Genomic DNA, 26,015 nt, shown 5'->3' on the forward strand with positions numbered 1-26,015 from the left:
ATAGTTAAAATGAATGTTCCACGCGTTCGGTTCGAAATCGTCGGTGCTCTGTAGTTAATTTGAATCCCATTTATAGTTAAACTTGCTACAGCCTTTTTTTCAGTGTAGATTAATTTTTTAGACCTAAGAGTAATTTTCTAAAAGGGCGTATGCATTTAAGCAAAGATTATTCTTTCAAAGCATTGTAGCTCAGAAACCTCTGTTTGTAGAGAAAAACTGTCTGAGAGAGAGATTCTCTTGCGAAAATTTCGAACACTAATTTTGATTTACAAAATGTTGATTTTTTTCAAAAGTTAAGTTTTACACAATTTGACAAATTCCAATCATGTAGAGAAAAATCGAAATTTTCAGTTTACTATGAAAACACGCTTTTTTGTGAGTTATTTGTGGTTCTCCAGCAGCATTCAAAATATTTTTCACGTTATTGATACGTGAAATCTCCTATACATGTTCATTTTCTGTCATTTTGCATGATTTATGTTTATGTGTGAACATAACATCTACGTGAAAATCACATGCATACTATGTTTTATCACGTAGCATCTACGTCAACTTGACAACGTCAAACAGAATGAAGTATCGCGTGAGCTCGTGCAAAAATCCACAGAAATCAAAATGGCGAAGCTATTGCCTGATTCAGTCTTTAAACATAAAAAGGAATTTCTTAATGATTTGCCAATAAGTGAGCTTTATAAAAACCATAAGAAGCCAACATCGAGTCTTGAGCTTACAGATTTTACACAATTTCAGTTGAAATGGCAAGAAATTACCTGAACATGAATAGTTGCAGCTAACAGTAATTATCGCCGGCAAATGTCGCAATGTCATTTTGTTTTTTTATATGTCGATCATTTACGAATTGGAGATTTTGCATGTTTGGATTATTTCTAAAAACTATTTCCAGTCTCTCAAAAATTTGAGGAACCACAATTGAAAATTATGGATTGTATAGAACGTAATAGCTATAGCTATCATGATATTTGTGTGGTTTGTGCATGTGAAAACATATGAAAGAAGGAAGGAAGTATTCTTTTGTGTTCACGCACATTATGACAATTACATATGAGATTTTCCGCAGGTGCGAACAGCCTTAAAAATCTCTTATAACGCTTTTAACATCTTAACTTTTAAATTTCAGCTCAATCGAAATTAAAATGAAGCAGCTCACTGGTTCACGTCGTTACTTGCGTCCTACAACGTGTTTAACCAAGACAAAGCGCTTCGTCTTCCGGGGCCTGTCTGTAAAAGTATCGTTTTATTGTTACTTTAAATGATTCAATAAAACTTACGCTCAAATAAATTTTTGTTCTCTGAGTAAATGTGCTGCTTGCACCGTTCGCTATCGTCACTTTTTTTGTTTCACTTTATGGTTTTGACGTTTGTCAATTGGAATTTCAGCCGTAATTTAATTTATTTAAACAGTGGTGATAAAACAAGAGATATTCATTATAATATGATGGTGGTTTCCATTAACCAGTTTTCAACGCAAGATCATTTCATTGGAAAGTGTTAATCTTCGAGAAATCCACACTAAATCACTTCAACTTGCAGTGTAATGTGACGAATTGAGTCAAATGCAATAACACTTGAAGTAATCGTGACATTTTTTTATTAAACTTGTGTAAAGTTTTTTGTAGTAGCAATCCGTAACCAGATAGCGCTACCAGTACCGCCAGCCTCGTACACCAGCGAAAAAAAAATGTATTGTAGCGATAAGGTCACCAGGCGGCGCTAGTGTACAAGTGATTTATAACGCAATTTACTTTGGAAATTTACACGGAAATTTTGATCAATGTTGTTCTTGCTTGGACGTCTGTCTGTGGTGTATCCTTAAACCTTTTCCCCACCGCGAATATAAATATGAATGTTACTCGGTCTCACCGCTCATATATTTTTCTTGTTCTCAAGGTAATCGAAGAGGTGAATCATTTGGATATTTCGGAATAATATTGAGTAAATTAGAGTAACTCCCAAGCAAAAGACTAACTCATATATAACCTGTCTCGCCCCTCGAGTGCACCACAAAAACCGTACAGGTGTTAAATTTTATGTTCATGTTTAATTTTATATATTTACTTTCACCATAGTTGATCATTATTTTGTTGACCATACAATAGGTCTTTGAACCACCAGTTAAAAATCACTGTGATAAAGCAATTTTGAAGCATTCTCAATTCATTGTTTAGCAAAAGAACATGAAAAACGTGTAAAAATAAATGTAAGCTTTTTTTTGTACCTGATTGCAATACTTTTCAATGTGTTATCTTTCTTGTTCGTTTGGCTCAGATTTTGACATGTTCGTTTGGCTCACAACAGGGGTCTCCGTCCCGTAAAACCTGGCAGGCCTTCCAGTACGTTCCAAACTCATTGCCCGGTGGGAACCGGGCAGGAGTGGGATCAGATGTCCTTTCCTGACTTGCGCCGGTTGGGGGTGTCATAGTTGCTCATAAGGCGCTATGGCGGCCGCCCCTAGCCATGGCCTCACTGCTTCGGCATAGATTACCATGGGACCAGATAGGCGACCACTCCAGTATGGATAAGGATAGCGGCTGGAAGCAAAGCTGCCGGAAGAATCTGGTTTCTGACATGAAAGTGAAGATGTGTGGAATCCATGTGCGATTGCTGCGTCGAAGCGTTTCCAATGGTGGCGGAGAAAACTTTTGTTAATCCTGGACATTGTGCACAGCCGATGACGAAGACTATGGATGGTTGGAGTTACTATATATGACCATGATCGATGATAAATTGACCATAACAGATACACGATGGAAGACTTTCTGAAGAGGAAATCCCAAGTTGAGGCCAAGATTCGTGTGGATAACTAGTCCGGCAGGTACCCCAAAGAAATTTGTTCAGACAGAGATAGAGAATACATGAGCATGAGTATCCGAAGGTTTTTAGTCGTCAGTAGATATCAGGGTGAAATATACAGCTGGTTTTGTACCACAACAAAATGGTGTAACCGAAAGAAAAAAAAAAGGTATGGGGCTATGTTTGCATATTTGCAGGACAGGTTATTTTTCGGTGCAGTAGATGTGACGCCCAAATGGTCTCTAGGTACGATGCTGGCCTAACAAACCAGTCGTCATAGGTTTGAGTCTCGTCTCGGGAGAGACTGTTAGTGTCAGTAGCGCTTCCCCGCAATTGTCCTGTACACTAAACAGTCGGCTGCGAAGTCTGTGTATAAATAAACAGAAGGTCAAGTTCCGAATCGGAATGTAGCACCAAGGCTTTGCTTTGCTTTTTTAGATGTGACGCCGTTCTGTAGTAAGCCCGGTATAGAACATTTGAAGTTGTCTGGCTGCAGTCTAACGTTTGGAAGCCATCCCAAAAACACAAAAAAAATCAATTAATTTATTTACCTCACCTGTCAGCTCCAGGCGAAGTGTCCCTTGCTTTCCGAAGAAGTCGTCTCCATTCAATTCGGTCCCCCAATTAACAAGAATTATTATTGAAAAAAATGAAGATCAACAAATGAGCGCAGATGGGTTGAAAAACCCGTTTGCTCGAGGAGGCCGAGAAAGGCGGAGACGGATGCAGTAAAGGACGCCTGCGAAGACGGCAAAGGTAGTACGCCTACCGGATCGACGCAAGATATCTTAGTGGCTGGCCCACTGTTGATAAAGGCGGTCGGAAGACAGCGAGACACGCTACCGAAGGTAGTAGCGCTGTCGGAGCAGCTCGATGCCATAATCGAGTTCGCGAAAAGTCGCACCAACACGACGAAGTACCTGAAGCAGGCTCTCTACATGCTTCGGTCCTCCGTCGATGCTGCGAAGAAGGAGCACGCCGAGCTGAAGGCAAGAGCGGTGGCTGCAGAGGAGAAAGCAACGGAGGTGACCGGGAGGGCGACGAAGTCGGTCCAAACGGACACCTGCACGTTTGCAGCGGTTTGTGCCTCCGGGTCAGCCGCAAAAAGAGCAAGGCAGTCTCCAGGGGAAGCTCCCGAGAACAGCAAGAAACGGTTAGTTGTGCTAAACCCGCGAAACAGCACACCAACGGGCTCCAAGTCCGCCGAAAAGCCTGCCGAAGTGGCGGCTACGGGAAACCCTTGAGCGCAACGACGAGACGGCAAAAAATCGTCCAAAGAGGGAAAAGAAGGCGCGAAGCAGGGGTGACGCCCTTATACTCAAGACGGATGGGTCCAAGTACTCCGAAGTCTTGAAGAAAATGAGAGGAGAAACCCAGCTCAAGGATCTGGGAGCGGATATGCGGACCATCCGTCGTTCTCGCACTGGCGAGATGATCCTTGAGCTCTGTAAGGATGCTAAAAATAAGGGCGCTGCCTACAAGACAGTAGCCGACCAGGTCCTCGGGAAAGATGTGCACATTCGGGCACTCACCTCAGAGGTGACTCTCCAGCTCAAAAACCTGGATGAAATCACCGAGGGGTGCGATATTGCACAGGCCCTCAAAGAGAAGTGCGGAGTGGAAATGGCCACTGAAGTAATTCGCCTACGTAAGGGTCCAGCGGGGACCCAGGTGGCCCCTTTCGGCTTGCATCGGCCGATGCAACCCTGGCCCTGAAGACGGCCAAACTTAAGGTTGGCTGGTCAGTATTTCCCCTGAGCATACTCCAGCAGCCGGACGTTTGCTTCAGGTGTTTCGAGGGAGGACATAAGTCCTGGACCTGCAAGGGGCCCGATAGGAGCCAGTTATGTAGGCGTTGTGGTGGTGCTGGCCATAAAGCTAAACACTGCGGGGAGCCTCCCAAGTGCTTGGTATGTACTGGAAAACGGGACGCCAAGCACTTTATGGGAGGCCCACGGTGCCCAGCCGGTAAGGCGGCCACGAAACCACGGGCGTGAGGGTGACACAATTGAACCTGAACCATTGCTATGCGGCACAGCAGCTGCTATACCAAGCAGCGTCTGAGTCGCGGTCGGACATCGCAATCGTATCGGACCCCTACTGCATTCCTCCCGGAAACGGTAATTGGGTTGCAGATAAGTTCAGTACGGCGGCCATATGCACGACCAGCAAGTTCCCGGTTCAGGAGGTTGTGTCAACCTCAAATGAAGGATACGCGGTTGCCAAGGTGGACGGAGTGTTCTACTGCAGTTGTTATGCTCCGCCGCGTTGGTCTATCGAAAGGTTCGCCCAGATGGTCGACTTGTTATCTATGGAGCTGACGGGACTAACACCCTTAGTAGTGGCGGGCGACTTCAACGCTTGGGCTGTTGAGTGGGGAAGCCGCCGCACGAACCGGAGGGGTAAGATTTTGTCGGAGGCTTTGGCAAAGCTCAACCTAGATCTGGCCAACGTTGGAACCAAGTGTACATTCAGCAGAAATGGTGCGGAGTCGATCACCGATGTGACGTTCTCCAGCCCAGGACTGATCGTGAACTGGAGGGTAGACGATGGCTACACCTATAGTGACCACCAGTCGGTCTGCTATAGCATAGTCCATAACGTGAGGCGGCAGTATCTCACACACAGACCCGGGATGGTCGGCCAACATGCCGGACATCCAATCAGTGAGAGACGGCAGCCGTGCCGAGGTTGTGGAGGAGGTAAGGGTTACGAATGAGGAACTCATCGTGATCGCCAACTCCCTAAAGGTGAGCAAGGCACCGGGACCGGATGGAATCCCGAACTTGGCCATCAGGACGGCCATGAAAGTGGCCTCCGATCTATTTCGAGCAGTCATGCAGAAGTGCCTGGATGACTGCGTCTTTCCGGACAGGTGGAAGCGACAGAGATTGGTGCTGTTGCCGAAGGCTGGGAAACCGCCAGGGGACCCATCGGCATACAGACCTATCTGTCTGCTGGACACTACGGGCAAGGTGCTTGAGAGGATTATCCTCAACAGACTGGTGAAGTACACAGAGGGTGTAAACGGTCTGGCAAGTAACCAGTTCGGCTTCCGGAAAGGTAGATCCACGCTGGATGCTATTCTCTCTGTCACCCAGACGGCAGAGGTAGCACTCCAGCGTAAGAGTTGGGGCATTCGCTATTGCGCAATCGTCACGCTTGACGTGAAGAATGCATTCAATAGCGCCAGTTGGGACTCCATAGCGCTCGCGCTTAGGAGCATCCACGTACCGGTGTCGTTGTACAAGATTTTGGAAAATTATTTCCAGAATCGGGTACTAGTTTACAACACGGAGGAGGGTCAGAAGTGCGTCCCAATCACCGCAGGGGTACCGCAAGGTTCCATCCTGGGCCCGGTGTTGTGGAATGTCATGTATGACGGGGTGTTGAAACTAAAGTTCCCTGCAGGGGTTGTGATCGTCGGTTTCGCAGACGACATCACGCTAGAGGTCTACGGCGAGTTGATCGAAGAGGTCGAGTTGACTGCATACGCAAGGTCGAAGACTGGATGCACTATAGGAAACTGGAGTTAGCGCACCATAAAACGGAAGTTACGGTTGTGAACAACCGCAAATCAGAGCAACAGGCGGTGGTCAGAGTTGGTGACTGCACCATTACCTCAAGGCGTTCCTTGAAGCTCTTAGGGGTTATGGTTGACGTTAAGCTCACATTTAAGAGTCACGTCGACTATGCCTGCAAGAGGGCTTCAACGGCCGTTGCAGGACTATCTCGAATGATGTCGAATAGCTCAGCGGTATATGGCAGCAAGCGTAAACTTCTTGCCAGCGTGGTTTCGTCCATACTTAGGTATGGTGGGCCAGCGTGGTTAGGTACCAACAGTCATCGTCGTAAACTGGAAGGTACCAACAGGCTCATGTGCCTGAGGGTTGTGAGCGCGTACCGGACAGTGTCATACGACGCAATCTGCGTCCTGTCCGGCATGATGCCTATCAGCATAGCCATTAAGGAGGACGTAGAATGTTTCGATCAACGTGACACAAGGGGTATACGAGGCACCAGAAGGTCATTCTCGATGATCAGATGGCAGCAGGAATGGTCCAATTCCGTAAAGGGTAGATGGACGCATCGACTTATTCCGGACGTATCCGGATGGGTCGGGAGGCGCCATGGAGAAGTTAACTTCCACTAGACACAGATTCTGTCAGGTCATGGTTGCTTCAGGCAGTATCTACACAGATTCGGGCATGCGGGGTCCCCCATGTGTCCCGAGTGCGCGGATGCGGAAGAGACTGCTGAGCATGTTTTCTTCGTGTGCCCTAGTTTTGTGCATGCGCGGAGCGACATGATGGTAGTGAGCGGGCCAGACACCACTCCGGACAACCTAGTTCGGAGGATGTGTAAAGACCCAAACATTTGGAGGGCGGTTTGTACAGCCGCATCTCAAGTAGTTTTAGAATTGCAAAACAGGCGACAGGTTGACACCGACACGCCAGTGTTAGCTAATGGCCAGTCTCCAGGTTAGTTAGCTAAGTTAGCAAAGAGACCTAAAGAAGCAAGAGGGTGCACAGAGCACAAAAGCCGCTCCCGAAGCAATACCTAGCGGTGGTCCTGGGGAGAGGGTCCGGTCACTGATTCAAACCAACCCCACACTCCCTGAGGTTGGTCACCTCAGGGGTTTGGATGCAAATTTCCCCTTCACCTGAAACAAAAAAAAAAAAAATATATATATATATATATATATATATATATATATAAATATATATATATATATATATATATATATATATATATATATATATATATATATATATATATATATATATATATATATATATATATATATATATATATATATATATATATATATATATATATATATATATATATATATATATATATATATATATATACACTTTAAATAAAACACCGAATTCGGTAAAATTTTACCGGTATCTCAACAGCTCAACGTTCGGTGAAATAGTTAGCGTTCAACTTCTGAGCCGATCTGTCCATATTTTTGTGCGATCAGTTATCGGATCGTGATCGACTCACGGGCTTTTTCTTATATACGTTTCCTAGTGCCAGAGCAATCATTGCGTTCGCCTCTGCCGCGGCGTCAAACGTGATTTCTCGTGATGCCGCGTCGCGAAAATACGTTCCGTCTGGACTATTCCCAGTTTCCGAAGCAGCTTTCTCATGATGAGATTCATAAGTCTGTCGTAAAAAAACTCGGTCTTACACGCGAAAATGTGCTTCAACTTCAACCCAGTAGACGGCTGGGATGTGCCTTTGTGAAGGTGAACAACCTCGAGCTCGCCGAGAAGATCGTGGAGCAACACGATGGTAAGCACGAGTTCATGTTTGACGGAAAGTCGTACAAGCTACGCATTAAGATGGAGGACGGGGCGGTAGAAGTGAGGCTCTTCGACCTTTCCGAAGGTATCTCCAACAATCAAATCGCCACTTTCCTCGCCGAATACGGCGAAGTCTTCTACGTTCGTGACTTGATCTGGGATGACGCATATGGTGAGCTAGGTGGCATCACAACCGGTGTTCGTGTTGCTCGGGTAGCGGTAACGAAAAACATACCTTCTCTCGTTAAGATTGAGGACGAAGAAACCACGGTAGCCTACAAGGGCCAAAGGCAAACCTGTTTGCACTGCCACGAATTTGCTCATATTGGTATTCCTTGTGTGCAAAACAGAAAATTACTGGTGCAAAAAGCCACTGCAGACCAATCGTATGCGAAAGTAGCGATGGGAAAACCGTCCGAACCTACAACGACTAAAACTTCCTCAAACCCGGTAGGTACACGAATACTAACACGGGCTGTTGAGATTCCGGTAAAATTTTACCGAATTCGGTGTTTTATTTTAATGTATATATATAATTTTCGCAGCTTTTTGGTAATGTTCCAAACCGAGCAGCCAGTAAAATTTACCGAACGAAACTTGAAAAATGAACAAAAATACCGAACGCACCTGTAAAAAATACCAGTGGCAGAAAAAGTCGGTTATAAATGAGCCTGCCGGTACCGTCTAAAATCAAACTAAATTAACCAGATTACTTACGAAAAATGCTAGCGACTCGTACATCCATTAACACTTTCCAAATTGTAAATATCCTATGTTTACACACAACAATTAAAACAAATCAGCAGCACCAGTAGAAAATATTCGCGTCTTGCACGATTGCACGTATGAGAAAAATGACCACCACATTCACAATTTGGCTTTTTAACAGGTTGTTCGTTAAAAAGTTATACAAATTTCGGTAAATGTAAAATTAAGCAAATATTTCGGTAACAGTTAACAGAATTATGGTAAAACTTACAGGTCTCACAGAACAGTCGTTAATTTGATGCTTTTTCGCAGGAATACCGGTATTATTACACTTTACCGATGGATTATTGTAAAAAAAATTACCGAACGACTTTTTTTGGATTAAGTGTATATATATATATATATATATATATATATATATATATATATATATATATATATATATATATATATATATATATATATATATATATATATATATATATATATATATATATATATATATATATATATATATATATATATATATATATATATATATATATATATATATATATATATATATATATATATATATATATATATATATATATATATATATATATATATATATATATATAATATATATATATATTACGTGAAGATCACATGAAATGCATATGTCTACTGAATAAGATTCACATCCCAGCCACTCCGGTAACAATTCCCAACGGAAACATTGCTACTGGGACTGCATCCGCTACCCCTGTTTTGCCCGCCTCTCTTGGAGGAACTGCGTCGGACAGCGCTTCAATACAAGCATCTGCAATAGAGGAACCCTAATTAACCACGCTTCGTCACCGAGACGCAACGTTATCAGCATCATGGAAGTTCCCGACCCCGCCTCCGCAGTCGAGCATTTCCCGCCAGCGTTCATCAGTCGTCCCGGTCCTGCGTGTGGGTTAGGGGAACGGAACTTCCAGATCGATATCTGCGGCAAGTATGAATTTGTTAGCAATCCTTCTTTTGTTGATGCGCTACGCGTTTTTAGCCCACCGACAACTGACTTATCGCTCCTGGACGATCAAATCACTGACTCCCGCTGTCATGACAGCACTCTCACAACAAGACGACATCTTTCTTCAACTGACACTTCAAGATTCAACGTGACACCGGGACGCAACGATGTTGGCATCATGGATGCTCCCTACCTCCCCGCCGCAGTCGAGCATTTCCAGCCAGCGGCCACCAGTCGTCCCGGTCCTGCGTGCGGATGCGAGGGACGGAGCATCCAAAATCTCAGATCAGGCAAGTGCGCAAACGTTAACCATAGACCATCCACAGACTCGCTACCCGTTTTTAGCCCGTCGAACAATCCGAAGACGAATAACGTTGACCATGGACATGATATACTTCTTTATTACCAAAACGTGGGTGCTATGAACGCTAGCGTCTCCGACTATTTACTAGCATGCGCCGACAGTCCATATGACATCATTGTTCTGACCGAATCCTGGCTCGACAATCGAACACTCTCTCGTCAAATCTTCGGACCCAATTACGAAGTTTTTCGTTGTGACCGGAACCCTAAAAATAGTCGCAAAACTTCTGGTGGTGGAGTTTTGATCGCAGTTCACCGTCAACTCAATGCTTCTATTCTCGAACACGATGTTTGGTCGACCGCCGAGCAAGTGTGGGCAACAATTAAACTCGTGGACCGCACGTTATTTTTGTGTGCTATCTATGTTCCTCCTGATCGTACCCGCGATACAGACTTTCTTCGCGCACACATGTCTTCGGTTAACACCATCATTTCAAAGACGTCCGCGGTGGATGACGTAATTATCTTAGGCGATTTTAATTTACCTGGTATCACTTGGCAAGAGCGGGGTAATGGTTTCATGCACGCTGATTTCGGCTCGCTCAGCTTGTCACCAGCCACTACCGAATTGCTAGATAGCTACAGTACCGCTACTCTTCAGCAATGCAACAGAATCACCAACGAAAATGGGCGCTTTTTGGACCTCTGTTTCGCTACTGTGCGCTGCCAAGCCCCTGAAGTGGCATTGGCTCCTTCTCCGCTCGTTAAACACGTCCTGCATCACCCGGCCTTGCTGGTGTCTGCCCATCAGAAAATCTCCTGTGCCGAGACTACGGCACCGACATCCGTTTATTACGATTTCGCCCGTGCCGATTTCGAAAATAACAACGTATTGTTGTTTGAAATCGACTGGAACACGGTTCTGGACACAGACGACGTCAATGCCGCCGCCTTAACTTTTTCCCATATTCTCAATTACGTCATTGATCGACATGTACAGAAAAAAACTAACTCCGATCAACAGCGATTGCCATGGCTGAACACTACGCTACGACGTCTAAAATCAGAGAGGAAAGCGGCCTTGAGAAGGTTTTCAAAATACAGAACTCTACCTCTACGGAACCACTACCTATCGATCAACACTCGCTATAAACAGCTAAGTCGCTCCTGTTTTCGAGGCTTCCTTCGGAATGTCGAGCGCAAGCTCAAACGTAACCCCAAATCATTTTGGAAATATGTGAACGAACAGCGAAAAGACGGCGGCCTACCATCAAGCATGTTCTTAGACGGTGATACAGCGAATAGTGTGTAACAGGGGGTCACCCTGTACACACTAAAATTTGCTCGGCGAAACCCTTACAGGGCGGCCAGATACCTCTAACGGACTTTCGGACTTTTGCTAGAACACTAAAAAAAAAAAAACAAAATAAACAAAACAAAACTTATCGGTTCATTCCGTCCTTCCTCTAGCTGTTGGTGGTGGGAGCACTCCTGGGGTGGTTGGTGTCCGAGCTGCTCCAGCAGCTAACTTCGGCGGGGCTGATGTGTTGGCTGCTGCTCCTACAGCAGACTTCGGTGAAGTGGTTTTCCGCTCCTTGTCGATTAGCCGGGGTAGCGAACACTGCTTACCAATCCGGCGAGCAACACACACCAGCAGCACACGATCCACGGGCCAACGGAACAACCTTCGTTGGACTTACACAATACAAAGCGGCACAACCTTCACTTTTTTTGAGACAAAACTGTAAAAATTTAACAGTTAAAAAAAACGCGCACGGAAACGTAAACAAAACGACGCATGTCTCACCGTGGTCGAGGCTAAAACTGATCATCCCGCGATGACTGCCGACCACTACATACCCGCCGAGACTGGATTCAGCACCACTTTTTCGCAGCTAGAGGAAAATACCGGCCTATCTAACCCTAACAATTTATCTACAAACATGACATAAAAATTATCGAACCTATCTAACGCGACAATATCGTTCACAAACGAAAAAACGAACGAATTTAAACGAAAATAAACAAACTTATGTGAACGATATTCAGCGCAAGTGGTGACAGTTGTCATGTTGGGTACACGCTGCTGCGGGGGTGTTCAAGTGCGGGTAATTTTCACATATACACTCTCTCGCAGCGGTACCCAAAATGAGGGTTACTTTTACGCGTACACGCTCGAGTGGCGTTACACAAAATTAGGTAAATTTTCCACTAGATGCTAAAATTGAAACCGTACAGGTTACAAGTGTTGAACAGATCTGCCAACTATTTTCGCGGAAATTCTCTAGCGTGTTTATAGACGAAAGGTTAACGACGGACGAAATTACTTCTGCGACGGCACGTGTTCCTTTTCTCGGTCGTGCATTGACTAACATTTCCATCGACGTTAGCACGGTTACATTAGCCGCCTCGAAGCTCAGGTCTTCCATATCCGCTGGGCCAGATGGCATACCGTCCTTTTTCCTGAGAAACTGTATCAGTAGTCTGGCTGCTCCAATGAGTAATCTCTTCACCAAATCCATCAGTTCGGGTGTTTTCCCCTCGATCTGGAAATCGGCATACATGTTTCCAGTACATAAGAAAGGGAACAGAAGAAACGTTCATAACTATCGAGGAATCTCAGCGCTTTGCTCTATCCCGAAGCTTTTTGAGCTCAGCGTGTTCGAACCCACTTTCTCGTTCTTCAAGCAGTACATCGCAGACGAACAACACGGTTCCATGCCCAAGCGATCCACAGCCACGAACCTCCTGGCGCTTACATCTTACGTAATGAACAGCTTTGACGACTAGTCTCAGACGGACGTTATCTACACGGACCTTTCCGCCGCCTTTGACAAACTGAATCACGAAATCGCCGTTGCGAAACTTGAAAAGCTCGGCATCGGAGGCCCCCTACTACTATGGTTTAAGTCCTACTTGACAGATCGGCGTTCAGCAGTGAACATCGACGGAGTTTCCTCGAATTCGTTTTTCGCTCACTCCGGCATTCCTCAAGGTAGCCACCTCGGGCCACTGATTTTTTTTTATTTATCTGAACGATGTCGACTTCCGGCATCAGGGCCCTCGACTGTCCTTCGCTGACGATCTGAAGCTATTTGCAAAAGTGAAGGTCCCATCAGATGCCGCCGCACTCCAGGAGCAGTTATCGATTTTCGCGAAATGGTGTGTCGACAATCGCATGCAATTGAACGTCGACAAAAGCGAGATTATAACGTTCTCAAGGAAGCTTAGCCCAGTGACTTTCGATTATAAGCTATCAAATACGCCTCTACGACGCACAACCTGTGTTAATGACTTGGGAGTACTGCTCGACTCCAAACTCACATTTAAACAACATATGACCTTCACCGTCGACAAGGCCAGCAGTCTGTGCCAGCAGGAACCTGGGATTCATAATGCGCATTGCAAAAAATTTCAGCGACATTTATTGTCTAAAGTCTTTATATTGCGCTTTGGTACGATCTAGCTTAGAATACTGCGCTTCAGTGTGGAGTCCCTACTACCTGAACGAAGTAAGCAGAATCGAGGCAGTACAACGACGGTTCATTCGCTTTGCTCTCCGTAGACTACCGTGGACTGACCCCTTTCAACTACCAAGCTACGAACAGCGTTGCAGGCTTATCGATTTGGACACCCTGCAAATTCGTCGGGATGTGATCAGAGCTATATTCATCTCGGACGTATTGACTTCACGGATAGATTGCCCGGCGATTCTCGAACAACTTAACATCTATGTCAGACCACGTATGTTGCGAAATAGCCTGTTTCTTCAAGTGCAAAGTAGACGAACAAACTACAGTAGCTTCGGCACGATAACCGGTCTACAGCGCCATTTTAACCGTTACGCATCATGTTTCGACTTTGACGCCAGCCGCGAGGTACTGAAGAATCGATTTTTAACATTAGCACGTAGCACTTAGATTACGAAAATCAGTTGGGCCACAAGGCCTGTTGATATATTTTTTACAAATAAACAAATAAACAGGATAAATCATCTCACCTGTTCATGATGAAATCAAATGACAATCACGTACAATCTACATGAAAATGACAGTGGAAAATATTCACATAGCTTTTCCCGTAATTATAACGTGGAAAATATTTTGAGTGTACGGAGTACTATGGGGCAACGTGTACCAGAAAAAGTAGGAGGTTGTATCCAAGACACGACCGCATAAATGACGTAGAACTACGTACACTATAAACAAATGCATTGAATGTTTCATTACCCTAGTAACACAACTGGTTTTATCAAAGTTTTATAGCGCTATAAAGCTTTGATAAAACCGATATTTTTACTTGGGTAATGAGTTACAATGTCTACTAATGAAGGGTTGTGAATTTCGTGAACCGGATTCAGCAGTTAGCAGAGCGTGCCGAGTTAAGGTGGTAGTGTGTAGAAGCCACCACGTGGTCGACAACGAATTTTCAGCTTAACTAGAATCGGGAATAGTTAATGCGTTATCTATGAAAACACTATTATATGTTTTTATCACCATAACAAACATGATGATATGTTTTTACAAGTGATACATTAACTATTACCACACCAGCAGCACACGATCCACGGGCCAACGGAACAACCTTCGCTGGACTTACACAATACAAAGCGGCACAACCTTCGCTTTTTTTCGAGACAAAACTGTAGAAATTTAACAGTTAAAAAAAACGCGCACAGAAACGTAAACAAAACGACGCGTGTCTCACCGTGGTCGAGGCTAAAACTGATCATCCCGCGATGGCTGCCGACCACTACATACCCGCCGAGACTGGATTCAGCACTAATTTTTCGCAGCTAGAGGAAAATACCGGCCTATCTAACCCTAACAATTTATCTACAAACATGACATAAAAATTATCGAACCTATCTAACGCGACAATATCGTTCACAAACGAAAAAACGAACGAATTTAAACGAAAATAAACAAACTTATGTGAACGATATTCAGCGCAAGTGGTGACAGTTGTCATGTTGGGTACACGCTGCTGCGGGGGTGTTCAAGTGCGGGTAATTTTCACATATACACTCTCTCGCAGCGGTACCCAAAATGAGGGTTACTTTTACGCGTACACGCTCGAGTGGCGTTACACAAAATTAGGTAAATTTTCCACTAGATGCTAAAATTGAAACCGTACAGGTTACAAGTGTTGAACAGATCTGCCAACTATTTTCGCGGAAATTCTCTAGCGTGTTTATAGACGAAAGGTTAACGACGGACGAAATTACTTCTGCGACGGCACGTGTTCCTTTTCTCGGTCGTGCATTGACTAACATTTCCATCGACGTTAGCACGGTTACATTAGCCGCCTCGAAGCTCAGGTCTTCCATATCCGCTGGGCCAGATGGCATACCGTCCTTTTTCCTGAGAAACTGTATCAGTAGTCTGGCTGCTCCAATGAGTAATCTCTTCACCAAATCCATCAGTTCGGGTGTTTTCCCCTCGATCTGGAAATCGGCATACATGTTTCCAGTACATAAGAAAGGGAACAGAAGAAACGTTCATAACTATCGAGGAATCTCAGCGCTTTGCTCTATCCCGAAGCTTTTTGAGCTCAGCGTGTTCGAACCCACTTTCTCGTTCTTCAAGCAGTACATCGCAGACGAACAACACGGTTTCATGCCCAAGCGATCCACAGCCACGAACCTCCTGACGCTTACATCTTACGTAATGAACAGCTTTGACGACCAGTCTCAGACGGACATTATCTACACGGACCTTTCCGCCGCCTTTGACAAACTGAATCACGAGATCGCCGTTGCGAAGCTTGAAAAGCTCGGCATTGGAGGCCCCCTATTACTATGGTTTAAATCCTACTTGACAGATCGGCGTTCAGCAGTGAACATCGACGGAGTTTCCTCGAATTCGTTTTTCGCTCACTCCGGCATTCCTCAAGGTAGCCACCTCGGGCCACTGATTTTTTTTATTTATCTGACCGATGTCAACTTCCGGCTTCAGGGCCCTCGACTGTCCTTCGCTGACGAACTGAAGCTATTTGCAAAAGTGAAGGTCCCATCAGATGCCGCCGCACTCCAGGAGCAGTTATCGATTTTCGCGAAATGGTGTGTCGACAATCGCATGCAATTGAACGTCGACAAATGCGAGATAATAACGTTCTCAAGGAAGCTTAGCCCAGTGACTTTCAATTATAAGCTATCAAATACGCCTCTACGACGCACAACCTGTGTTAATGACTTGGGAGTACTGCTCGACTCCAAACTCACATTTAAACAACATATGACCTTCACCGTCGACAAGGTCAGCAGGAACCTGGGATTCATAATGCGCATTGCAAAAAATTTCAGCGACATTTATTGTCTAAAGTCTTTATATTGCGCTTTGGTACGATCTAGCTTAGAATACTGCGCTTCAGTGTGGAGTCCCTACTACCTGAACGGAGTAAGCAGAATCGAGGCAGTACAACGACGGTTCATTCGCTTTGCTCTCCGTAGACTACCGTGGACTGACCCCTTTCAACTACCAAGCTACGAACAGCGTTGCAGGCTTATCGATTTGGACACCCTGCAAATTCGTCGGGATGTGATCAGGGCTATATTCATCTCGGACGTATTGACTTCACGGATAGATTGCCCGGCGATTCTCGAACAACTTAACATCTCTGTCAGACCACGTATGTTGCGAAATAGCCTGTTTCTTCAAGTGCAAAGTAGACGAACAAACTACAGTAGCTTCGGCACGATAACCGGTCTACAGCGCCATTTTAACCGTTACGCATCATGTTTCGACTTTGACGCCAGCCGCGAGGTACTGAAGAATCGATTCTTAACATTAGCACGTAGCACTTAGCTTACGAAAATCAGTTGGGCCACAAGGCCTGTTGATATATTTTTTACAAATAAACAAATAAACAGGATAAATCATCTCACCTGTTCATGATGAAATCAAATGACAATCACGTACAATCTACATGAAAATGACAGTGGAAAATATTCACATAGCTTTTCCCGTAATTATAACGTGGAAAACATTTTGAGTGTACGGAGTACTATAGGGCAACGTGTACCAGAAAAAGTAGGAGGTTGTATCCAAGACACGACCGCATAAATGACGTAGAACTACGTACACTATAAACAAATGCATTGAATGTTTCATTACCCTAGTAACACAACTGGTTTTATCAAAGTTTTATAGCGCTATAAAGCTTTGATAAAACCGATATTTTTACTTGGGTAATGAGTTACAATGTCTACTAATGAAGGGTTGTGAATTTCGTGAACCGGATTCAGCAGTTAGCAGAGCGTGCCGAGTTAAGGTGGTAGTGTGTAGAAGCCACCACGTGGTCGACAACGAATTTTCAGCTTAACTAGACTCGGGAATAGGTAATGCGTTATCTATGAAAACACTATTATATGTTTTTATCACCATAACAAACATGATGATATGTTTTTACAAGTGATGCATTAACTATTACCGAGTGGTAAGCATTTGAATTCGAAGTTGACCACGTGGTGTCTTAAAGTCGGCCATTTATGGCATCGACGCACTTCCACCTTAAAAACCATACTCAGCACACACACAAATCATACCATATCATAGACACACACACATCATACCATATCATACAGACACATACACATCATACCATATCATACAGACACACACACATCATTCCATATCATACAGACACACGCACACACACATCATACCATATCATCATACCATACACACATCATACCATATCATACACACACAGCAAGCAAGCCACCAATCAGAGGACGTCATTTTTATTTTGTTATTTCTGTTGAATTAAGCGGTGATGATCCCAACGAAACATATCAATAAGCAATAGTTAGTAGAATCAAACAACATTTTTCTGCATTTGGGCAGATGCGTGTATGATTTTCCAATCGATTGCTGCAAGAATGAAGAAAATCGGTTGAAAACCAACCGACCTATAAGCATTCGAAAAGGGACAAATTTCGTCCCAGTTTTTCAGTTTGCATCCCTGTGTGGTATGCTAAAGTAAAACGTAGTTCTACGTCAAAAAACGCCAGTGTTACGTATGTCTTATGTATGTGGTATGCATGTGATTTTCACGTAGATGTTATGTTTGTCTCATAAATCATGCAAAATGACAGAAAATGAAGAAGTACAGGAAATTTCACGTAACAATAATGTGAAAAATATTTTGAGTGTTGGACCCAAAAGTCAGATATAGTAGTCAACTGTGAACTTATTGCAAATGTCACGATTGTTGATGATGGTATTGGTTATGTTTACACTTAAGTGCGCAAGAGTGAAGTGGCCAAAAACCATGTTTTCCCGTTTGTTTTCCCATTTTCCAGCAGCCAACATAGGATAGAGTATATTCTGAATTTTCCCTGATGACGATCGGACTGTGCTAGGGTTAGAGTAAGTATTAAACATCCTTTTTCGTCAGTATTTGTGAGAGATGCTCAGTGTAGTTATGCCTACGTGAAAAAGGATGCGAGAAAATTGTTACACATTTTTAGCTTTCTGTAAAAAACAGTGAAAAATAATATAAACTTCATACATTATTGAGTTCAACGAAAATCTGTCGTGAATACAGTTTATAAATCACTTTTTGTGTTTAACTCAAATTATTCAGGCTAGACGTAATCAATTTTTTCAGCTTTTCATAGTTGGAGATAAATCATGCAACATATATCCTTTTTGCTGCCAAGAAACCATCGCGGTATGAATTAGGAGCGAAGCAGAGTACAAAATTTTCTTTCGGAAAATTGCTTTGCATGCGTAGTATATGCATGGTGAAAGCAGTATTTGGAATACATCTACCGATAAATTATGATGGAAGATCCATTTTTCGTAGTGAAAGAGTGAGTTTTATTGTATTGTCAATAAAAACATTATTATTAAAGTAACATACAGGTGAGGGTACAATTTTCGCTGCAGTCAGTTTTTGTTTTATGAATAAGAGTTAGTTACGGTAAATTTACAGTTTCATGTACGGTATTACTGCCAATATCAGACAAAATGACACAACATGCTGTTTACTTAAAATTTTTAGAACAAATGTTGGTTATTCATACAAGGTGCAATTTTTATATGTTGGAAAAGGATACGGGTTTTAAGAGGTTCATAACCTTTTTTTTATTTTGGGGAATATGTGATAATGGGATAATCGATAATTCAAGCTGCTTTATTATCAAAAGATAAGATAAAAAAATGACGTATATGTTTTGAGCAATTGCGTTTTCATATTGTAATTAGTCATCCCTCTGAACATCATTTTATTCTCTTTTAGCTTTATATTTAAATAGCAACAAAAAAAATACGCGTTTTTCGCGAACATGATTGTGGTTACTTTTCAAAAGTGGTTCTCATAATTTGTAGTTGAACGAGTAGGTTCAACAACCAAGAGTCGCCCCTGCTGTGTTCGCTTCGATTTCTGACAATTTGGTGATAAAGCCTAAATGATTTCATCCACATTTAATTTTAGTTAAACGTTTTTTTAAGGAATTGAAAGTGTCAGTAAGTGTATAAAACAAAAATTTCTGCACCTTAAAAGTTATGGATGAAAATTATTGCTGTGTCAATGCAATTCTCTATTGTTTTTATGTATACCTCTTTTAAGGTTTTCCATAGCAAAACATGTTGTGCATGGATATGTGATTACAGGAAGGAAAGAACTCTCGATTTTGCAGCGGTCAAACCGATGATGTTAAGCAGTATTTTTTCAAAATCGCATTATCATTAACCTTTTTTTTCCTCTGTGTGGACTCATCACTGCGACATTTTGATCTATTGTGATATTGCCCAGGTGTTTTCTGTACTCCGCACTTCACAGTAATGGCAGTATCACTATTGAAGTGTGTGAGAATTTACCCTTTCGTTTCAAGCTTACTGCTTTACTATACCTCTTTCTATCCTACCAATATCGCCAAATTACAAATTCCCTGGACTGAGGCTACACTTTACGTTCCTCTCTGGCCAGGTTAATTCTAAGAGGGACTTATGATGTCAAGAGGAAGGAGTCTTATCAAAATTGCGTTCCCCGTGCCGATATCGCCAATTACAATTCCTTGTAGATGATATTTATTCCTGAGATCAGTTTTATTATTAGGACTTATTTTGTCAAGAGGAAGGAAGTGCCTGAGTTCGACTGCTACTGGTAACTTTGTTTACCTCCGGGAGATGCAGTTTGGTTCTCAATTATAGCAAATCTTTTCAATTGTGATCAAAATGCCCTTTAAATATTGTGCGTGAGGTACCAGTACACTAACAACAGTTTTAAATTGAGCAGCATTTCCACTACGCGCACGATTGCTCCATCAGAAAAAAGTACAAAGTACAAAACGTAAACAAAGTTACCACTAACTGTTAGAAAAGTGAGGTTGAAGAGATTCGGTGAGATAGTCTATTTCCTGAAGAGAACAATTATACGTTACTCAGACCAGTTTAATTATAAGAGGGACTTTTTTGTTAGGATGAAAATTCAGGGGGTACTTTAGAATTCAGCTTGGCGGATGTAGTGGGAGAGCCTGAGAATAATGTTAAAGTCCTTTGACAACCACCAAATGGCCTGATTCTACTAAGATTCGAGCCCACGACCACTCGCTTATCAAAGCGGACTCTGTAGCCTTGCGGCTACGAAGCTTTCATTCACCATTCACCATACTTCGATGCGCTGTCGTCAACTCGTTAAAAGCAAACATTTAATTTTTTTCAGCGAAGTATTCAAGGCATTGAATAAGACACGTGGATTATACCTTAGGTGGCGCGAACTTAATGATGCTCAATCTGATGATACCATCGCAGAAGCTGATTGGACCACCACTGAACTAAAAAATTCACTGAGGAGTATTGAATGGGATCTCGAAGACCTAGAAGATACGATAAATATCCTTTTCTAAAAAAGAAAAAAATAGATTTAATGAAGGTCGAGATTTGAGAGTCGTTGGAATTTTTAGGATTTTTTGTTTTGTCTGTATGAAGCGAAGATTGTACCGCATGAGTTGATTCATTTACTTAATTGAAGCTACATTCTAAATATATTTTTCTATTCGTATTAGTTTCCAAAATTACCAATGAATCCTCCATCCCATTTTTTGCGATTTCCTTAACCACACATCATTACGCATTGTAGAGAAAAATCCTAACAAATTCAAAATCGACAACAAGGAGCTTTCTAGCAGACGACATTTCATCGATGCCACTCGCAATGAGGTGAAATCGATGAAAGATCGCATGAGTATCAATCGTAACCGTGACCGAGACATAACTGCGCGACAGCCGCTACTGGACAATTGCGATAACGGGTCACCACAGAACCAGACTAACAAAAATTTCATCAATAATAATTGCATAATTGGCAACGATAGTAACGGGGCGCATATTAGTGGTGGGATTAGCTGTCATTTAAACAACAACAATCTTAACCTAACTGGTACAGGGAAGCACTTAATTAGTTCTGCTGGAGCAGCAATGGCGGCATCACGACATAGTGGAACTAAGTATTCCAAATTAGAAAACAACTTAGATGACAGCCCGTCACACTATGCATCATCTTCGTCTGCAGTATTAGACAGCGGATCGAATAGGTTTATCGAAGATACGTTTGCCACTCAGCAAAGGATATTAGCCACACAGGATGAACAGCTAGATGTGATCAGTGATTCGATTGGTACGCTGAAAACGGTCTCACGACAAATCGGAATCGAATTAGATGAACAGGCAGTGTAAGTCAATTCATATCAAATGAGCAAAATACCTATATACATGATTCATTCGCTTTTTTTCAGGATGCTGGATGAATTCGGGAACGAACTTGAACAAACCGAATCGAAGTTAGATTCCACAATGAAGAAAGTGGCCAAAGTACTACATATGACAAATGGTACGATTATTTTATTTTTGTTTGTTCCTACAACAATCATTGCTCACCAGTTATCAACATAGTTAATGGGAAATATTTTTACGACTGTTTCTTTACAGACCGCCGCCAATGGATGGCAATTGTAGTTCTTTCAATCACACTGGTAGTTGTAATAATATTTTACATCATACTTTAGATTGGAAAAGCCTCGAAACAAAAGCAAAAAGATTACAAAGATGTCATAAAAAGATGCAGCTAAAAACATTTTACACCGCACATAAATAGGCATCATTAATGGCTATACTGCTCTTTGAAGTGTATAATTTTATGTCGTAATATTGTGTAGAAAATGTATCTAGGATTTGCGCAAAGGGCTGTGAAACTAACAAATGTGTACGGTCATCCGTCTCTGCAGTCGTAAATTGTGTTTTTCGAAATTAAAGAATACCCCCTTGCGTTATGTAAATGAATTTTGCAAGTATTGTAAATTGTAGCTGCTAGTTGACAAATTTCTAGTCAGTAAATCAACTGAAAAATAAAGTCGATTGTAAATATAATTACAAAGTATGCAAGTTTGTTATAGGTCGTACACATAGCATAGGGATTCAAATATGACGCTCATAATAAAAATCTATTTTGATTATCTGCGATTAAAGTAGGATGTAACTTCATGTAAGCAGTAATCGAATTGAATATGTTAAATTATGTTTCCATTGAAAAGAGCCGATTAGAAAATTAGTGTGGGTTTTAAAAAGGTGTGCACTTTTTTACTAAGTGTTCAATATATCATTCCAAATATTACCCCATTAATCTCAGTTAGTCTATCTTTATAAGAACAGGAAAAAATAGATTATACTTTCACCATTTGTATTTAATTAAAGAATAGCAAACGAATAAAAAATTAAAATAACCTCAAAAACCTAAAATTTATCCACATTTTAAAGAAGGTTGAGTGGCAAACGTTAATAATGCGACCACGAAGAAAAAGGAATCACGAAAAAATGGGAAGAGTAAATTAGATAAAAATTTAGAATTTACTTCATTGAACCGTGGGAATATATATTATGCATGCTGTGAAATTCCTTAAATATTATTCGTATCATTGACCAATAGTTTTGAAGTTAGTTTAGTAAACTGATAATGTCACTGTATCACTTTATAGCTAGTACTATTTTTGCACAGAAACTTTTTTTTAAACTTTAATTCGACCTTGATTGGGTCCTGGGGAATAGTAGATTTTTTTTCCAGACGACTGAGGGTTGCCGCAGGTAGAGGCTCCATAAAGCGCAGTCGAACTTTCGAACCTGCTCCAAACGTATCATCAATAACTCCCCACTCACCTGTACTCAGGCGGATACGAAAACCAACAAAGTCTTGTCGGTTGCTACCTTCTTTCTTGAATAATCCAGTAGCTATTAATTCCTGTTCATTAACTACCCGCTGGACAGTTCCGATCTTGGACTTTTCTTTGTAGATTTTCAATTGTGGTAGTAAGTTACTAGTATAGTTTTTGTCAGCTGTGCAGAGTTCCAGGCGACCAAAGAAAGCCAATCGGCACCGATTTGCCTGTACGTCAGCGTCAAGTTTGGATCCTATCAAAAGAGCGTTTGGTGCGGCTTGTATATGTTTTTCCAATTCTAACAGAGCAAATACGGCCTTAGTTGATTCTATTACAGTATCTGGACCATATTCTTCCATATATTCGTACAACAATGATTGATTAAAGCTACACCGATCGCCTTTGAAAAGAGTAACAGTTGCAAGAACAGTTTCGTAACCGCACGTTATATGAAACTTTGCTTTGTTTCGTATTAATCCATTATAATATTTAATGCGATTTATACACATAACTGTAGCATATACATTCATGACGTATCCTGGTTTACAAAGCAGGCTCCGTTCTATCAGCTTGGGGTCAAACTGTGTTATGCAAATTCCAACACGATCTCCTTGTTGAGCTAAAGACACGTTCCGTTTGAACATTTGCATTGATTTGACTTTTTTAACAATTTTTAATTTGGGAATTTCCACATCGTCATTTAAATTTATTTTTCCTTGAAGAACTGTTCCAGTACACACCGTACCTTGCCCTCTAATAGCAAAACAATGATCAACGGCAAATAGAAATGGTGCCATGATATTGCGTTCTGGAATATGCGAGATTTCTTTTAGTGCTTCTATAAGTTTATCTAAGTTTAATCTACAATTAGCGGATATTTCCACTATTGGTGCACCCTTAAAGATTGTTTTCTCTAGGACTTTACTAATACCATTGCGCATCTTTTCTACAGTGGAAGCCCGCTTTCTATCTTCTAAAGCGTCAATTTTATTGAGTGCCACAAGCATTTTACGGCAGGTGAGCTCACCAATTACCAAACACTCTGCTGTTTGTGTTTGAATGCCTTTGCTAATATCTATCACCATAATCATAATATCGATAATTTGAGCCCCACCAATAATTGTCCGAATCAAACTTGCATGACCGGGACAGTCAACAAATGTGTATTGCAGCCGTTCCAATTTGCGATCATGGCATCTCAGTTTTTCCGGTAGATCGATCTGTAAGGCACTAAAACCAAGGTCTAGTGTTATTCCTCGTTGTTGCGATTGCGGATTTTTATCAAACGATGCCGTGCTAGCGATGTCACTTAGTGCTTTAGCTAACGAAGTTTTACCGGAATCAACGTGACCAAGAAGGCCAACATTCACGTTCAGCATATTTTAGGTAACTTCACTTCAAAATTGTTATCTTCAATTTCGGAATCTTCCGTTTGTAAACGTTAACTATGATTTTTTATGGTTTGATAGTGTGATTTGTTTATGTTTAAAACTAGAAAAATGGGGAGTTAAAAAAGACAGACGTCATGGGCAGGGTTGCCACATTTAAATCTGTATTTTCCTTTGAAAAAAATAGCAATACTCAGAGGGAGAGATATGCGAAGAGTGTTGTGAGCCAAACGAACATGTCAAAATTCGAGCCAAACGAACAAGAAAGGTAACACATTGAAAGGTATTGCAATAAAGGTCAATAAAGAATATATTTATTTTTACACGTTTTTCATGTTCTATTGTTAAACAATGAATTGAGAATGCTCCAAAGTTGCTTCATCACTGTGATTTTTAACTGGTGGTTCACAAACCCTTTGTATAGTCTACAGAATAATGATGAAAGTATATAAAATTAAACATAAACATAAAATTTAACACCTTCATGGTTTTTGTGATGCACTTTATTAGTCCCCAGGACTTCCACCGTCACCATCAGTTATACGAGCCGAATAAAAAAGTTAGTGAACATTGCGCTTTGAGAAGAGATCTGGCACCTCTGATATGAGAAACCTAGTTGCCAAATCAGCGGTTTTATTCATCGCTTATCTCTCCCTCTGAGGATCTCTAGAAAAAACTGAGCATCTGTGTCTGGAACTAGGGGCTAGACACCTTTATTTTCATGAAAAATATTTCAATAATATTACACGATATTGGTTGAGTATTTATAGTTTCGCCCTTTACTATGAACCTTTTCGATCTGCTCGAAAGTATCGCCCTTCACTATGCGCCTTTTTCGATCTGCTCAACAGTATCGCCCTTTACTATGCGCCTTATTTTGATCTGTCCGACAGTATCGCCCTTTACTATGCGCCTTATTTTAATTTGCTCGACAGTATCGCCCTTTACTATGCGCCTTGTTTTACGTTATTGTATCGGAGTACGCCCTTTGCTTTTGATGTTTATTTTGTTGACAACTTTAATTTCGCCCATTCATCAAGATGAAGTCAAGTTTCGCCTTTCACTAACGTAAACAGCAAAAAGGGCTTATTCTTCATTCTATTTTATTTTGATATTAAGTAGTTTTCGCCCTTAACAAACATCGAACTTTTCAATAGTTATAAAAGAGATACATTATTTTCTCGAAGTTTGAAGGTAGATAGTAGTTCACTTCATGCGTTTTCGGTATAATCTCATATTGTTTACAGTTTGTTAGATTCGCACTTATCACGAAGTATTCCGGATATATTTTGATATTTATCGTTTATCTGTCAATTAACAACGATAATGTAACG

At 41.8% G+C, this 26,015-nt stretch overlaps 3 protein-coding genes across 3 annotated transcripts; 2 read left to right on the plus strand and 1 right to left on the minus strand.

The window, feature by feature from the left end:
* The first annotated feature begins 9,700 nt into the window (after positions 1-9,700).
* Positions 9,701-11,449, plus strand: LOC129719756 (uncharacterized). Its single transcript, XM_055671156.1, has one exon. It carries the CDS (start codon positions 9,701-9,703, stop codon positions 11,447-11,449), a length of 1,749 nt encoding a protein of 582 aa, XP_055527131.1.
* A 7,084-nt stretch (positions 11,450-18,533) lies between these two features.
* LOC129725047 (syntaxin-10) lies at positions 18,534-23,042 on the plus strand. Its single transcript, XM_055680445.1, has 5 exons — positions 18,534-18,955; positions 20,809-20,978; positions 21,217-21,817; positions 21,881-21,975; positions 22,074-23,042. Exons 1-5 carry the CDS (start codon positions 18,924-18,926, stop codon positions 22,148-22,150), a joined length of 975 nt encoding a protein of 324 aa, XP_055536420.1. The 5' UTR covers positions 18,534-18,923; the 3' UTR covers positions 22,151-23,042.
* Positions 22,654-24,816, minus strand: LOC129725034 (selenocysteine-specific elongation factor). Its single transcript, XM_055680417.1, has one exon. The coding sequence runs from the start codon at positions 24,670-24,672 to the stop codon at positions 23,098-23,100; it is 1,575 nt and encodes a 524-aa protein (XP_055536392.1). The 5' UTR covers positions 24,673-24,816; the 3' UTR covers positions 22,654-23,097.
* Positions 24,817-26,015: the final 1,199 nt, after the last annotated feature.

Source organism: Wyeomyia smithii, chromosome 2, assembly GCF_029784165.1.
Source record: "Wyeomyia smithii strain HCP4-BCI-WySm-NY-G18 chromosome 2, ASM2978416v1, whole genome shotgun sequence".
Lineage (NCBI taxonomy): Eukaryota > Metazoa > Arthropoda > Insecta > Diptera > Culicidae > Wyeomyia > Wyeomyia smithii.

What these genes read in the sequence shown, in the direction of transcription:
- LOC129719756 (XM_055671156.1), top strand. Translation starts at nt 9,701, where the DNA reads ATGGAAGTTCCCGACCCCGCCTCCGCAGTCGAGCATTTCCCGCCAGCG.
- LOC129725047 (XM_055680445.1), top strand. Translation starts at nt 18,924, where the DNA reads ATGATGGAAGATCCATTTTTCGTAGTGAAAGA. An exon ending in GAATTAGATGAACAGGCAGT is followed by an intron (nt 21,818 to 21,880) that starts GTAAGTCAATTC and finishes GCTTTTTTTCAG; the next exon opens with GATGCTGGATGAATTCGGGA. An exon ending in AGTACTACATATGACAAATG is followed by an intron (nt 21,976 to 22,073) that starts GTACGATTATTT and finishes GTTTCTTTACAG; the next exon opens with ACCGCCGCCAATGGATGGCA.
- LOC129725034 (XM_055680417.1), bottom strand. Translation starts at nt 24,672, where the DNA reads ATGCTGAACGTGAATGTTGGCCTTCTTGGTCACGTTGATTCCGGTAAA.